This window comes from Crocodylus porosus, unplaced genomic scaffold (genome assembly GCF_001723895.1).
Source record: "Crocodylus porosus isolate Cpor-Errol unplaced genomic scaffold, CroPor_comp1, whole genome shotgun sequence".
Taxonomy (NCBI): Eukaryota; Metazoa; Chordata; order Crocodylia; family Crocodylidae; genus Crocodylus; species Crocodylus porosus.
This window is the reverse complement of record NW_017728915.1, coordinates 5974944-5991136: the sequence shown is the minus strand read 5'-3', so window position 1 is coordinate 5991136 and position 16193 is coordinate 5974944. Positions and strand designations below refer to the sequence as shown.

The window sequence follows — 16193 nt, the reverse complement described above, 5'->3', positions numbered from 1 at the left end:
CTTATCCCTACCTTGCAACTTAGGGGCAGGAGAATTTTTAACCTCCTATCAAGCAAAGGCTCAGGGAGGAAGGCAGGCAGGGTCACACTTGTCTGAGATACGAACACTAGAGGAATGGCACGAGTGAGGGCTCTCCATAGAGAGGCCATTGCCTTTGAGAGAGCACAGCTGGGGACCATGACACCCAGAGAGTGATCCACAGCCATAATGCATACTCCCATGAGGTGGCTACCCCAGAAGTTACAACAGACAGGGGCTTGCATTAGTAGAAAATCCCACTGCGAACATTAGTCACCACAGGGCTAAGAAATCACCACTGCCAAGTCTTTCCCCCTTCAATATCAAGCATGAAATGAAACAAGCAGCTTTTGCGCTCAACAGGTTCTTGAAGCCTGCCATTTGACTCAGCTGACACGAGCCAAGTGGCTAGCAGATCTCTGAAAGAATGTGCACAGATATCACCAGCGGGGAAGAAGGAAGCAGAGAGCCCCAACAGAGTTATGGCGGGTCTATGCTCGAGGATTTAGCAGTACAGCAGTAGTGGCCACTCATGCTGGCCAAGCATGCCTGGTGTAAATACAGGTACGCTAACCCAGCCAACCCACCCTCTACTCTCGGGATTCTTGCCAGGTGCAACTCTTACCCAACTGCAGGCCTGTCCTCCAAACTTGGCCTTGGCACCAAGAGGTAGGAGGTGGCTGTAATCCCACAGAAGCAGCCATGCCAAAATGCCATAGAAAGTACAGAGGAGCAAGACTGTCATGAGGCTGCACATTTGAAACTCCAAAGGGTACTGCTGCAATACAGACATGAAGAACCTTCTAATTCTGGACTAGAGCAACTTAAAGCCTGATCAGTCACATTGTCCAGGTAGCTGGAGCTCCACATTTGCCTCATGCATTGAGTCATCAGTTGTTATAGGTGTGATCTAAATGGGATTCAGCATCGGACCGAGTATCAGCACACCCGTGCTCTAATCCCAGCTCCAGCCCACTCCCTCCAGGGCATGGGCGTGTGAAAGAACTCCATTCCAGCCTACTCTTTTCTGTTTTATTCCTTTTTCATTTCTCTTTGTCTTCTCACTTGTCTGTCAGTCTCGATGCCCTGAGTTACTGTATTCATGACTGACCACAGGCACTGAGGGAGGGAATCTGACCTCCCTATGGCTTGAGCTCTGACCTCATGACTTGGGGGCAGGGGCTCAAGTCTAGGTCAAGGTGTGATGCTTTTCAAATTGGTTGGTTAACATAAAACACCTGGCCTTGATTAGAGCTAGCAGGTGAGGTCAGATAGGGCTATTTAAAGTGAGAGGCTCTCCAGGGACAAGAAGAGCCATGTTGGGACTTTTACACAGCAGACTGAACCTCTGCAATCCTCACCCACTTCTGGAACGCTGAAGTGAGTAAATTACCAGAAACTTAACTAGAAAGGTAGCTTATAGTAATTTAGAAGTGTATTAAATGTCTATCAGGCCAGTTCTGTTTGCTCAGGGTATTCTTTTGATGCTTCTCCGACTTGTACCCCTCCCCAAGCCTACCCTCTCTACCCAATAAAGCTATCCATTAACAAGCTTTGTGGTACGTGCTTGAGAAGGAATGGACAAGCCTTTGCATTCCCTTGGCTCGAATGACTAAGGGAGGCTACTATCTGTGCTTCAGGTTAAAGGAAGCACTCCAAGATCTTGCAGGGGGTCAAATGCCTTTAAGGTCTACAAGCCCTGTGCACCTTAGGGAGCACAGGGCCTAGGCAATAACCAAGCCCCGGGTAGTGGCAGTGGTTACCCCGGGCTTGCAAGTGCTTCAGGAAGGGGGTCGGCTAGTCACAGGCGCCCCAGGGCAGACACTCGGGCTTGGTAGGTGTATGGGTGCAGTAAGGTGGGTGGCTCAGTGCAGAAGCGCCCCTTACTGGCCCACTACAAGCAGTCACTGCCTCTCTGTGCCTTGGTTTCCCAGTGTAAGACTAAGACCACTTCACATTCATAGAGCAGCTCTCATTGGAGGACAACAGAATGCACTTCCGAATAAATCCCCTAATCTCTGTGGCACTGGGAAGAGACTATTCTTCTCGACTCCCTATTGCTCCAAAGCCTTGCAGCTCAGGAGAAAGCCAGTGCTGCTCCCCTGGTTGGAAAGAGCTGGGTGAGTGTGACCAGAGACCACAATTCCCCCATCCCTGGCATGAAAGAGTGATCCCTACAGCACTACTGGTGCCCCATTCTGCTCTGGAGCAAAAGAGTTGCATTAAAACCATCCAAGCATACTGCAACGTCAGTGCAATGTGCCTTCCCTTGTTCATGGTGGGAGTTCAGCTCCACAGCAGAGTCCTATAATCAGGCTATATAAGTGACTGGCAGATGCTCCAGATTCCAGTAGAAATCTCCTAACAGAGATGCTCTGGGAGGGCTATGTGGGAGAAGAGTAGCTCATCAGGCCAACTGAAAGGAAATACTCACATTCTATCCATTGCTTTTATCTGGCAACTTCTTGCTTCAACAGGAGAGAATCTCACCCAGTTAATGCTACTTGGCCCCTTAAGGCAAGTGAGCCCGCACTCAGCAGTTTATGCTAATGCTGTCTTAAGGAGCCAGCAGTGATGACTGAGGAACATTAAGACATCACTGTTCCATGGGAGAAGCTCCCTTTAAGCAGCATGCACAGTTGTGTGCATGTCTGCATCTCTTGCCATTAGCATCAGTGCTGTCTCAGCTCAAGCATCTATCTCTTCACTGCAGAATGAGTGGGCTACAGCACTCTCAAAAGGAGGAGAGAGCAGTCCAGTACTCGGACTGGAGGGGTGGCTCTCAGCCAAAGTAGGTTGCTGACATCTGGTTCAAATGTGTTTCACTAAGAGCAATGATTGTAATGGTGGTGCAAGGCAGCCCTCCCAGGCCAAAAAACAGAATTGGCATAGACGATGTCTATTGTTCTCTTTCCCTCCTCCTCCTCCCTTCAGAATGGCACACTGGGGGAGGGGTTCCTTTATTAAAGGAACTGCTCTGTGAGCAGATTTGCAAGGCTGGGCCATGGGTGTTACAGATGCACCCCTGTTCCCACCTGGCCTCAGAGATGGGAGGATTTTAACATCATGAGTTACAAGACTCCTGTCTTAGGTCAGGTCCAGTGTTCCCTCTGCAGCTGCTCTCAGCTTTTCTAGGTTAAGTCCAAGTCAGGCTCTCTATACTCCATATCCTGCCATTTCCTCTGTAACTGGATTAAAAGCTGCTCCCCCAAGTGACAGGCTACAGCCCAGTGCACACGGTTGTGTCCCCTCTCCCCCCGAGCCTCAGGGAAGCTTAAATTAATGAGAAGACAAAGAGCTGATTGACAAGGAAACCAGCAGAGGTGGAAAGAGAGCTCAACCAGCCAGAGCCAGGCCAGACATAAACTGGAAAGATGGGTGGGGGAGGGGAAAAACTAGCCCTCTGCCTGGAGGATAGAAACTTGCTTTAAAATGCATGGAGGAGGGGAGTGAGTGCTAGCTAGTTGAACCAGCAGCTCGAGAGGAAGGGGGTCGAGTCTGCCTCCTCTACTCAGGCATTATCTGAAGTGACAGCCAGCCCAGTGCGGAGGCTGGGGTGTGGCACCTCCCGACTCAGCTCGCTGACCTGGATGAACTGTGCCAGTGGCTCCCTTCCCCACTCTGCTACAGACAGCTTTACAGCATCAGCTACTCGCCTCATGATGAAGTCATGCCCATCAATCTCTCGCCCGTAACCAGAGCCGCGCAGGTTGCCTGAATTGCCCACAACAGCACAGCGCCGACACTTCTGGGGGTCCCGGTAGCTGTATGGGTTTTCACCAGGCACAATCTGGAAGAGCTTGCTCAGGACCTCATTAGTGTTATGGGACTTGAACTGTGGCTGCAGCATCTGTGGAAAGAAATGAGGGGAAGCAAAACCTTAGACGAGGATAGTAGCAGGTGTACCTACCTCTGGCACCTGTGACCAACGAACCCCACATCCAGACTTCCCGCATTTACCAGACAGTCTCACAATCCCTCCAGCTGTCATGAAATAGGGAGAGCAGTGCCCAGATTGCTGCTATGGGCCTGACTGGCCAAGATCTCCTGGGTAGAACAGGAGACTATGCCTTGTCAGGCCTCCGAGATGTGGCTCTGTGGGAAGGGAAACAGAGTGAGCAGGAAACCAGAATAAGATGGGAGAACCAGAAGAGGCTGAGGAAGGGGCAGTGAAGTCAGAGAAGGAAAAAGTAAGGTGTGAAAACCAACAGCAACATGCACTTTCAGTCTGGGAGTAAGACTACCCCTGCACACGTATGAGTCCGTGCTTTCTGATGTAGGTTCAAAGACCTTGGGGCAACTTTGACCCCATTTATCCCATCAGAGGCTCAGCAGCTCCCAGCCAAACAGATGGCATGTTTTGAAATACACTTGAGCATTAAGTGGGATTTATTGCAGCATCCCAGAGAGCACAGACTAAAAATATCCAGGAGGACACAGCTCACATCCAAAGGTCTGTGTTCAAGCTTTTGCTAGCTTAACAAGCAAAGGGTGTCAGCATGTGGCTAAGACACATTATCAGTTGCCTCACACATTCAGAGTCTAGTATATACAAGGTGGGCTAGGGAGATGAAGTTTCTGGCTGTGACTAGATACCTTTAAGAGCATACACATTGTGTGCCATCCTAATGCAATTTAGTTCTAGCACATAAACCAGCCTGGGCAACAGAATGAGACTAACATACCTGCTGTCATTTCTAGGTCACTTCCCGTCCAGGCTCTATCACACTAACCATACATGCATAGGGCTGGATGAGAGCTCAGGGGGTCACCTAATCTATGTGTCTTCCCAGAGGCACAATCAGAACTTACCCAGACCATCCCCTGAGAAACAGCCATCTAACCTGTTCTTGCAAACCTCCAACAAAGGAGGTTTCATGGCTCCATAGACCGTCAGCCTCTTTTAGTGCCTCACCTGCCTAACGAAGTCCTACATTTAACCCATGACATCTTCGCTGCATGTTGAGCTGATTTTCCTTGACTGCTTGATGGCTGTTCTCCATGACTCTTTAATACAACCTTTTCTGTACTGGAAGACTTGAGTTCTCTCCTTAGTCATCTCCTTCCTAAAACTAGCCCAATTTCATCAGCCTTTTCTCATAGCAATGAGTGGATAAGAGTGCACTAGGCCTGTGTGAAGCGGCAAATATTCAATCTGGATTCAGATTCGGCTGATTCGGAGGACACTGATTCAATTTGGTGATTTGAGTCACTGTCCCAGTTTGATGTGGCTGAATTGGATTTGAAGATTTGGCACTGATTTGGAGATTTGGCCATACACTAAACAGGCAGTAGTCCTTAAGCACATTGGACACAGCTGCCTCCAGCTAGTAAATCTGTTGTGGTGGGTGGAGGGGGGAGGGAAGGGGCTGGGACAAGCTGCCCAGCTGGGGCAGAGGGGTGCGGGACTTGGGGAGGGGGGCTCCTGCCATTGTGTGCTGCTGGTCCGGGTGAGCATGGGGGCAAGCATACCCCTGGATCTGCACAGGGCAGGATGGACCAGGCTGTGCTCCAGGAGGCTAGCCCCAGCCACCCACCACTGGGCTGCACTCCGCGGTGCAGGAGAAGCCAGGGCTGTGCTCCACGTGACTACCCCAGCCCAGATCCAGCAAAGCCCTGGCTCTACCTGCCTTGCAGAGTGCAGTCAAGTGGAGGCCATGGAGGGCCTGCAACCAACCACTCTAAAATACCCTGCCATTGGCCCCACTCCAATCTGGGTTCATGTGCCCACCCCCATGCCCTGCTGCTGCTTGCCCTGCCGTGTCCCAGCTCAGCAAAGCTGCAGCTTGTTCGGGAGGTGCAGGGAGGCTGGAGAGGCTTCCACCGCTGTGCGCCACTTGTCCAAGTCAGTGCAGCAGCACCATCCCACGCCTGGCGACTGGCAGGAGGGCACAGCGTTGATCTGCTCCCTCCTTCCCTCCTGCCTCCACCCACCACTACAGACTTACCAGCTTGAGGCAGCTGTGTGCAGCATGGTCAAGGTATACTGACTGTCTATTGCTGAATCTTCAAATTAGTGCCATATCAATTCAAAGGCTTTCAATTCGATTTGGACCTTTTAATGGGTCTCCCAATTCAATTCGGATTTGGAGAGTCAGCCTCCGAATTGGGCCAAATCTCCTCCCAATTGAAATTGTCTACCGAAGCTTTGCACAGCCCCTAGAGTGCACACAAGGGCATTAACTGCAAAGTAGCTCATGCATGACAAACAACCTGCCTCTTCTGCCTCCTGGAAACTTGTTCATGCACTATAGCCTAGCTCAGTGGTTGGCAGCCTACAGCCCGTGGGCTGAATTTGAGACAAAGTGATTGTATCTGTCCTGCATCACACCACCAATCCCCTCTGCAGCCCTCCCTGGCTGCCTCTTCCCTTTCCACACTCCTAACAGCAGGTGCTGCTTCCTGTCATCACCCTTGCCAAATTCAGCCCTCCTCACTGCCGCTGAGGATGGGAATCAGCAGCACATGCCAGAGGCAGCACTGAATTGGGTGCTAGAGGAGAGCAGTGGTTTGTGGTGGCCCATGGAGACAGGTAAGTCACAAGTGGGCAGCCTGCTAATCTAAAGTTTGCCAGTCCTTAGCTTAGCCAGATATTCCTAATTTCACACCCAAGCTTTTCAATTTCTCCTTCCTTAAGGTAGTACTTTGCACTTATCTATACTGCCTTTCGTCTTACTGATTTCATGCCACCTCTCCAATTTGTCAAGCTCATTTTGAATTGTGATCTTGTCCTCTAAAGCACTTGAAATCCCACCTTACATGTGGTCTCCTGGAAAAACATATAAAAGTATGTTTTCTGTTTCACCAGCCAACTGATTCACAGCACCATTGAAAACAAACTGGATCCAGAGCCAGAGGCTTGTGGGACACCGCTTTAAATGTCTCTCAGTCAGTTAGCAAACCACTGATACCTGTCTGCAGCTTTCAACCAGCTGCGTATGCACCTTAGGGTGATTCTATCTAGATCATATTTCCTTAGTCTGCTTACGATACAGCAACAGACTAGTCTGCCAGACATGACAGAAGGAGGTTTTAAGGGATCCTCTGGCAACCACATAGAAGGGTGTCTACTGCCTGTTCTTTTGAGCATTAGCAGGAAAATGAAGGATCCCCTGTTCTCTACTCACACTGGTTTAAATCTTCTGGGTTTCATTAGTCGAGTTAAACCAGTATGAAGGGAGACCTGGGCCCAAGCTTCTTAAGAAAGATCATGATGAAGAACAGCCTACTAGAAAAGGTACCAAACTAGGACTTTGACATTTAGGCTCAGTTCCAAGCTTTCTGGCTTCAACTTCCTGTGACTACAGACATGTCACTCAGTGCAGACAACAGTCCTTTATACAGGGTGTTGAGAGATGCATGTTGTGTGGGTTGGGCTCTGGTAATGTGAGGATGCGAGTCTCTCAACCCTTCAGTCAACACGGACATTGTTGTCTGCCAGAGCATAACAGCCTGACCACATCTTGAAGGACTCTGCTGCCCAGCTCTGCAGTCAGAGACATTCAAATGCAGAAAGAGCTGGGCAGAGGGGTAGGCAGGCAGTGGGAGGCTGCTAGTTTGGTTTGGGGGCTTTTATAATCAAATAATAAAATTTCCTGAAACTATATTTTCAGGATGACTAAAATGATGCCGCTGAAGTCAGTGGGTAGCTCCCATCCAAGTAAAAGCCAAAAGTTTAAGAAGAGTCAATATTTTGTTTTGACATTTTCCAAATGACTCATTTTCATAACTGATGTTGAAATGGACCTAAACTTTAAAGAAATGCCTTAAAAGCATTAACAACTTCCAAAACTAACACAAGACATTTTGAAACAAACAAAATATTTCAGGAGCTCCAAAAGAAAATGGAGAGCCTGTCCCCAGCCTTTCCTTTTTTTTTTTTTTTTTTTTTTTAAATTCAGCCCTCAAAATCTGTTATTCCTGCAGCTCTACAGATTGGAAGATGAATGGGAGGCAGGCCCCATGGGGAAGGCAGTTCTGTGGTAGTTTCACTGAGCTGTTGCCTGCAGTTTGCCCAGGTTAGAAGTCCAGGTGCCCCTGGATGCCACCTCTCTCTCCCAGAGTAAGACTCAGCACTGGCCAAAGGTTCCAGATCAACTCTCTCCTGTCCATCTGCAAGCTGACCTCTTCAAATCGGGCTAGCTGGAGCGTACCGATGTGTTTTATACCAGTTACTGAAGAACCCTTGTGATCAATTCCCCACCCCTTAAAATTTGCACTTCAAAAGCCACTCTCATGGGCACAAAGTCCCAGCATGGCTCCTCCCAAGGAGTAATTTGGTACCAGGGCATTCATTAATTTCTGAGCAGCCTGGATGCTCCAGTTTCTTGGCAAGATTCAACCTTCTAAAGGAAACTAGGCCATTCTATTAAGTCAGCTGCTGCATGGTCTGCAACTCCCCCTCCAGCTTGTGCTTCAGTGCTGCTCAAGTGCTTCAGGAAGACGGCTGCAGCACTGGGGACACTGACAGGTCCAGAGGCAAGTTCTGTACAGGAATTATCTTGCACTGCTTTTGCCCGATAAGTGGAGCTCTCCTGCCCTGCCTGGCATTGCTTAAGCCTAAAGCATGACAGAGATGGTTGGGCCATAGCTTATAAAACCCAAGTCTTCTCAGCATGGTCAGACAGGCTGGAGTGAGAAGGGACAGTTCTAACCCTGGTTAACAATGAACTCCCGGGCTGTGCAGTGGGCTTCCGATTTCTTGCCAAACTCTCCAAGAAGCCCCAAACCATATCCCCTGCCCACTGCTTGCCAGACAGAACCCCTCACCTCAGTTCAGGTCATCCACAATGCCACAGTTGCATAAGCCCCTAGCAACAGCCCATCTCCAACATCCCCAGTCCAACATACTCAAAGAGTTTGTGGTGCCAAGAACTGTAAATGTTCGGGATGGCATGGATTCCTCCTGGCATGGGCAGGAGATGCCCAGTGGCTGGAATGACAGCCAGCAGTCATTAAAGGAGACATAACTTAAACAGGAGAGCAGGTAGTCCAAACTGTTCACCTCCTTAACAACACAAACCAAGTGATTCCAAGTCTGCATGCTGAGCGGTGAGATGGGAAGGACAGCCACAAAGAGAATGCACACAGGCATCTCCCATTACTTCTCTATATCATTCGTTCAATGGCCCCTGCTGGCCTGAGTACTGCATTTACTGATGCCCCAGCTATGAGGCAGGGCTTGACTGTGTTCCTACAATCACTAGGGGGGAGCTGAGGCACTAGTAACTTAGCTGAGATCCCATAGGAAGGCTGTGACAGAGCAGGGGACTGAACGCCAGTTTCCATAGCAGGCCAGTAGCCTGGCTATGAAACCATTTTCATGCTCCAAGAACATGCCACAAACATTCTTCAAGAGTCCTCCTCTCCTGTAACAGTGGCCTCCCATAAGGATGGAGGTTGCCTGGTGTATCTGTTGATCCTGAGCGGCTAAGAATTGTAGTCATCCTCTTGTCATCTCAGCTCCCCTGAACTGCTTTATGCTTGGTCTTTTAAAGCATGTGTGCACTTTGTCCCCATTGCTCCCAAGCACACTCCAGTCACCGGCTCCCACATGCTGGCACTGAACCCAAAGAGGCAGCAGTAAAGCAGCTCTGGGGTGCCCCATGCAATTGCTCAAAAGCTTGTCATGTCTTTGGAATGTATGAGTGGACAAGTGAGTGGGCACTGGGCATGGCTGTCTGGGAGATTAGGCACACCCTTTGACTGTGATCTTTTGGGGCAAAGGGATGTCTTTTTGGCATAAACAGCACCTGCCAGAATGGGGCCCTGGCCACAGTCAAAATGGAAGTTATCCATCCCAGCATTCTCTCTGGCTGAGAATCACACACTCACACTCACACTCAAACGATTAACTAAATGATTGGATTGCTTGAACATCCCACAACTATGTACCAATGTGAACATTATGTACCAGGGTCCTGTTTCCCTTAAAACCATTACATAGTAGGATAGAGTTATAAATTTAACATTTCCTTAATAAAGTGTTTTTGTAAAGCCAATGTTAAATGGTCATAGGCCTCAGCCAAGATATGAGTCTGCTGTCAGGCCCAATCCAAAATGTGAGAGTCCCTTCCCTAAAATGTTTAAGTGATGAGACCTTACAAAGCATGCAGTTGAGACCCTTGCCTCCTCCCATTCTCCAAACAGGCTGATCTTCCTGCAGGGCAAAAGGCTTGCAGCAGCCTCCTGACCCACGTTCCTCCATTCCACACTGACCAAGACAGAACTCTTAACTATTATCAGCATTGCAAGACAGAATGATCCACCTGGAAGCATCCCTCAGGTATGTGGGGTTATCACACCCAATGGTGTAGGGCAGCAGTTCCCAAACTGTGGGTCGTAACCCCAAATGGGGCTGCAACATCAGCAGATGTGTTGGGGGGGAGGAAATTGTGCGGTGGGAGTGAGAGGCTATGCTGAGGAAATAGGGCCATAAATGGGGTCATACCAAGGGGAAAAAAAGTTTGGGAAGCACTGGCATAGGGCTACGATTCTCAACAAGGGTGCTGTGGCACCCTGGGATGCCTTGAGATCTTTTCAAGGGTGCTTCAGGGTGTCACACAAGTGTTAACACTGTTAGATGTGCAAACGTGATTCACAAGATAAATCAGAGATTACAAATGGACTGCACAGTGTTAAAAATATTTTGACTTGCTTTGGGCTTTGAATTCTTTGCAGCAGAAGAATTGCTTCTAGTATTTTTCTGTAGTCAAAAAAGAGTGAAAATTAAGAGCTGGTATTTTATGGGAAAGGGAGAGGGGTCCCTCCTGTTGTAAAGGAATACTTTGCCATCCGATAGCAAGGCTGGTGGGCATCCTTGCTTGTATATGAACACTTCTAAGCTTCTTACCTGTCTTTCCCTTCAGGGATTAGAACCTCCAGCAAGTGTCCCTCGGTGTCTGACAGCACAATGCTTGCGCTTGCTTTCAGGAGGGGTCACAGCCAGGCTTTTTTGGAAGGTTATTTTAAACTTTGAGAGGCTCAAGCACTCTTCCAGAAGAATGAGCCTATGAGGACAGTAAAGAACCAGTCCCCAGACAGGACATGCTTGCTAAAAGGGCACAGAGAAGCTGTTTCCAGCCCACCCTCACAGCCTGGATCAGAGTCCTAAGTGTGGCTCTTCTCACTATCCTCCAGTCACTCAAGTGCACTTGGACCTTACCTGCTCTGTGAGCAAGGATGGAGTCCAGCCCAGTTTCTTCCTTAATTGACTTAGCTCTGCAGAGCTCAAGTCTGGAGTAAACACCTGGTTTGTCAGGGGAGCAGAAGGTTTGAACCCCAGGACACTCAAGGAACAGACTGATGGAGTGAAAAGGGGCTGGGGTCTTACATGGCACAATGCAGCACTGTGCAAAGATGCCCAAGCTCATGCCAACAGTGCCACAGCAAGCACTGTACCAGGCAGATATACCCATGACATTAAAGCTGTTTTCAAATTGGGTAGCAGAAGCAAGATTTCTGTTGCTCAGAAAAGCAATCATCCCTCAGGCCTCTCTCCTCAGGTTACCAAGGAGGAGCTGGGCAAACAGCTCATTGCCCTGAAGCAGCTCCAGGGCTTGGGTCAGAAACAGGGCTCGAGGGATCTGGCAGGAACCTAGGGCTGCAGAGACCCAGTGTGAATGAACTGTGGCACAAAAGCACATGAACCATTGCAGTGGTCTCCTGATACCTAATAGAGGGACTGTGTGACTCCACAAGAAGCTGCAGGAGAGCTCAAGGTTGGGAGCAAAGAACAACTCTTTCTACTGGGTCTATACAAGCCCGCTTTTGGAAGCAGTGTCAGATACGAGGCTATGCCAGGGTGATAGTAGCCTCTTCATCCAGCAAGCCCATTCATCTCCCAGACACATCCAACAAGACGCAATACAGGCTTAAAAACATATGGCTAGGGCTGAGAACGCAAGCTGGGTGTCCCACCAAGGATGCATTAGAAAGCTGCTACAGCAGCTCCAGCTGGCCAGCTGCAGCAGCGAGCTGGCAAAGAGCTATAGTCTCCAGCCTGCATCTCCATCGCTAATCACAGAGCATCACTTAATGGACTCTCAGGAGCAGCAAGTTGGACTCGGACAGATTTGCGGGCCAATATTGCAGAAGGAGCTAAGAGATCCATCTAATTAAAGGAGAGAGCAGGAAAACAGGCCCCCAGGGCCTTGTACATCATGGGAGCCAGGGATGAGAAGAGGAGGAGAAGGCGTTACTGCTTAGAGAGCCTATTGCTCTAATAAAGATCACCAGCTGGATTCCGGCAGACACTCAGGGATGGAGGCAGGAGGCTGCATCATATTTACAATTGCTTCCTGCCTCCAGATGCTTCCAGTCCCTTTACTGCATTCATACAGCTCCTAGCACAAGGACATGCTGGTTTAATTGCCATTCCTTTCTGGACTGGGAGGTGCATGTGTCATCAGCATGTGCTTCCATCATTTGCTGCAAGCAGGACAGGCCATGCAGCTCTGGGATAGATAGCTTTGCCTAGGCTCCGTGTGCCCCACCTCCTCAACTCCAAGCCACCCAGGACCTCTAGACAATAAAACCAAGTCTAACAAGGCCATTAGCAGCTCCCCTCCCCCATGCACACTGGTCCCAGGCAGATTGTCTGGAATGGCACACTCCTCTCCACCCATATGCACACATACACCCTCCTTGGCACCAAGTGTAACTGTCCTCCAAACTCCTGTGGCATGTGCCACTTCAGTGCTAGGCTGGCTGCTTGCAGCAGCATGGAATTTAAATTAAATTCTTTGTTTTCAGTGCATCGCTGTTTCCCTGGGAAACCCTCCTGCTGCGTAAAGGGAGACGCTCCAGAGGCAGAACACTGTGCAGGTTGCCAGTGGATCAAGTGGCAGCACCTTGAGCACAGGGGCCACCCAACAAAGGATGAGGCAATGGCATCTGGCTCAAAGACTTGCCCCCCAGCCCTGCTCTGTGTTCTCACTGCTGACCTGTGTTGCTTCTCCACTCGGGCTAGAAGCTGAAACCTACCCACTTGTTCCACAGGCTGCAGTATTTGGGGGAGATTATGGGGGGAAGAGGGGAGAGGTATTCTCTGTTCTATAGCAGTGACATAAGCTCTACAAGATTAGCTTTTCTACATGTTCAGCCAACTCAGCTCCTCTTCTAGAAGGGGATGTTTGCACACAGCTGCTCCTCACAGCCCTGCCACACATGTAGGTGGTCTCTGATCAGACAGCAGCATTGCCACACTAGAATTTATTATTGCCACCTCCACAGACCCATTTTAGGGGACTCCTTGTTCCAACTGCAGGGCTGCCCCTACCTCTCAGTATCCCCACATCACTCCCAGCATTAATATAGGGCCCTCATGAAGGCAGTGGATTACACCCACAGTGGAGAAGCTGGCTCATTAGTGCCCTACGGGTGAGGAGTAGCTTTGGTTGGCTCTCAGTGCCTGGGTGGGCTGAGAGGGGGTGATGATGAGAAAGAGATCTCATTTTGATCTGGGGTCACAGACACAATAGCCAGGAACTTCCAGAGCCCCTCTGTACAGAGACAGGTGGCAGAGTGAGTCTCCTACAGTAGATGGGGTTCAGACTAGACCACACAGGCTCCCCTAGCACTGGGGAGCCTCTGAAACAGCACACTCCTGACCTATGGGTTAGACAAGCTGCAGAGAGGATCTGGGAGCCACATCCACTGCTCACCCAGGGCCATCCCCTGTGTCCCAGGAGCATTAGCAGGGAGTAGGGGTGAAGTATTAGGGTACCACTTCTGGTCTCTCTCCATGGGCCACAAGTTTGGATGCCTCTTCCTAGTAAGGTACAAAGGTGGTAAAGGGGACACTAATCCCAAGCCTGCTAGCAGAACTCACTCACCATCCACCATCTCTGGACATCCAATGGGAGGTCCATGTTCTCCTTTGTCCACACTGGGGAGATGTTACCGTCATAGTGGCTGTTGAACCAGTCTGAGGCCCTGGCATCCTCCATGCACTGCTGGCAAGCACAGCTCTTCATGAAGACCCCACCCTTGCTGACACGCTGCATACCAGCATAGCCAGGCACCAGCTTGACCCGGTGGATGCCACTGAGGCTGCTGGGGTCCAGGTAGGTGATGCTGTGGTGCGAGTAGGTGAAGAGAAGAGACATGACGAAGACAAGCAGGGAGGCAGTAGACAGGAACCAGAACCGCAGGGAGCACTTCATGGTGGGTAGGGTTGAGGGGAAGAGGCCACCCTGCTGGGCCAGAGGAGAGGTCACTGCAGGCTGTTGCCTGCTGGCCTCTTGGCCAGCCTGTGCCAATGGTTCACTGCCCACCTTCTCTGTTGCAGCAGATGAAGGGCATAGAACACATGGGGGGTGGGGAATGTATAAAGTAGGAGGGAACTGCAATGAAGACTGGCTCAGCAACAAATCTAGTGCCCTGGGGACTCTTCAATCACTGCATATGTCCTCACAGCTCCCTGGATGCCACAGAGGACTTGCTGGGCTACAGGGACTCTTCTACTGTCCAAGGGGAGAGCATATGCTGCTGGAGCTACACAACTGCAGGAATCCAGAGGCCAGTCCTTCTGCAGAAGCTGCCTTCGGAGACCCCAGATCTTTCACTGCTAAGCAACTGAAGTGCTCATCTCTTGTGAGAAAATGGATTGTCCTGGGCTTGGACCTTGATTGGGCTCATCATCTCCTCTTTCCCTGAAGGGCCATCACAATCTTTGCTTGCCAGAAAAAATAAGGGATGTCTTTGTGCCCCTAGGCCCAAGATCTGGCCTGATGTTCTGGAGAAGTGACCTGCTAAGCCAAACCCTTGCTCTGAAACTCCATCCACGAGGGGGAAGAAAAGTTCACTGCATCTTAGGGTAACTCCATGCAGGGAACTGGAGATCTGTGTTCCCGCAGCACATCACCCACACCTGGCTTGCTACTGCTTCCCATCCGCATCTGCTCTCCTTGGAGAAGGCCCCCTACTTCCTGTTGCCAAGGAGACAGTCGAGCTCTTGAGCGCCACATCTGTAACCAGGCCTAGGAACAGCTGTAGCCCTGGTGCATACACTTGCTCACCTGCTCCAACCACAACACGGTGCCAATCACTCCTGCCACCTGCTGCTGGGGGCAGGCCCTGGCTGACCTTCAGCTGCAGCCTCATTCATCCTCTTTGGGAGCCATCCTGCTCTGCCGCTTAGGCATTTAAATAATCCCATGGCAATCTTCTCTCTGTTGCTCACCTGGAGAAGCTGTTGCTGTAATAACATCCTAAAATGGAAAGGAGGGAGGGGGAAGAAACAGATTTCAGCATCAAGAACTACTAGCATCATATTTAAAAAAAAAAAAAAAGAGCTAAAAGCTCAAACCTACACAGACAGCCACTCCCAAAGACAATTTTAAACCCAGCCAGTGCAGGCTCCTGCCTGCAGCTCCCTAGCACCAGGTGAAGCTAAGTAGAGACTGGATCAAGGCATAAATACCACTATAAGGGGTTAGGGTGACCCTGAGGCAGAGTCTTTCCTGTGAACTGTCTGAGCAGGCATGTTAGCAGAAGGCCTGTCCAGTGGGGAGGCTAGAAAAGAGCCTTTCTGTTCAGGAGATTTCTGGTCAACACAGCATGGACCATCAGTGTAATGAGTCTGAGGGCCTCAGTTTGCAGCCCCTCCCAGGAGATGCTTTCTGACATAGAAAACACGGCTTAATTTCAGCTACGAAAGGCCAAAGGTGCAAACAGGAGAGGGCTAAGCAAGTCAGGCCCAAGTTCCTTAAGGAACCTGCAAATAAAACAATGGGGTGCTGAAAGTCAGGGCCAAGATTTGCAACCAAAATACTTAGGAAAGAACCCCGTGTCGTCCCCAGTGCCAGTGAATGACATGCATATCTCCTTTTTGCAAGCAGTTGTACTGTGCACTTGGGCAGAAGGCTATAAAGGAAGCTTGTGCACACCATGAACCTCCTTGCCAAGGGCCAACATTGCTGCTCAAGTTTCCCTTCCCCAAGCTGAGACAGCACACATGCCAGAAAGCTTAGGTTAGGCAAGCAGTGTAGCCCTGTACACGTACAGGACCTCACTGTCACCAGGTAACAAAGAGCTTAGATGTGAAGGAGGAAGTCGATGTCATCTTCTTGGACTTCCAGAAGGCCTTCGACACAGTGTCCCACCCAATTCTGGTGGGCAAGCTGAGGGACTGTGGCATTGACAAATGCACAGTCACGTGGGTGGCAAACTGG

At 50.1% G+C, this 16193-nt stretch overlaps 1 protein-coding gene across 4 annotated transcripts in view; it reads right to left on the bottom strand.

The window, feature by feature from the left end:
• The window catches only part of ST3GAL2 (ST3 beta-galactoside alpha-2,3-sialyltransferase 2), a 100863-nt gene that overhangs the window by 11356 nt on the left and 73314 nt on the right, over positions 1-16193 (bottom strand). For all 4 annotated transcript variants that reach the window (XM_019535604.1, XM_019535605.1, XM_019535606.1 and 1 more), the window contains 2 exons: positions 13854-15230; positions 3675-3868 (listed from right to left, as the gene is read on the bottom strand). In XM_019535604.1, the coding sequence (XP_019391149.1) occupies positions 3675-3868; positions 13854-14183 (524 nt within the window). In that variant the 5' untranslated portion in view covers positions 14184-15230. The remainder of the gene's footprint in view (positions 1-3674; positions 3869-13853; positions 15231-16193) is intronic.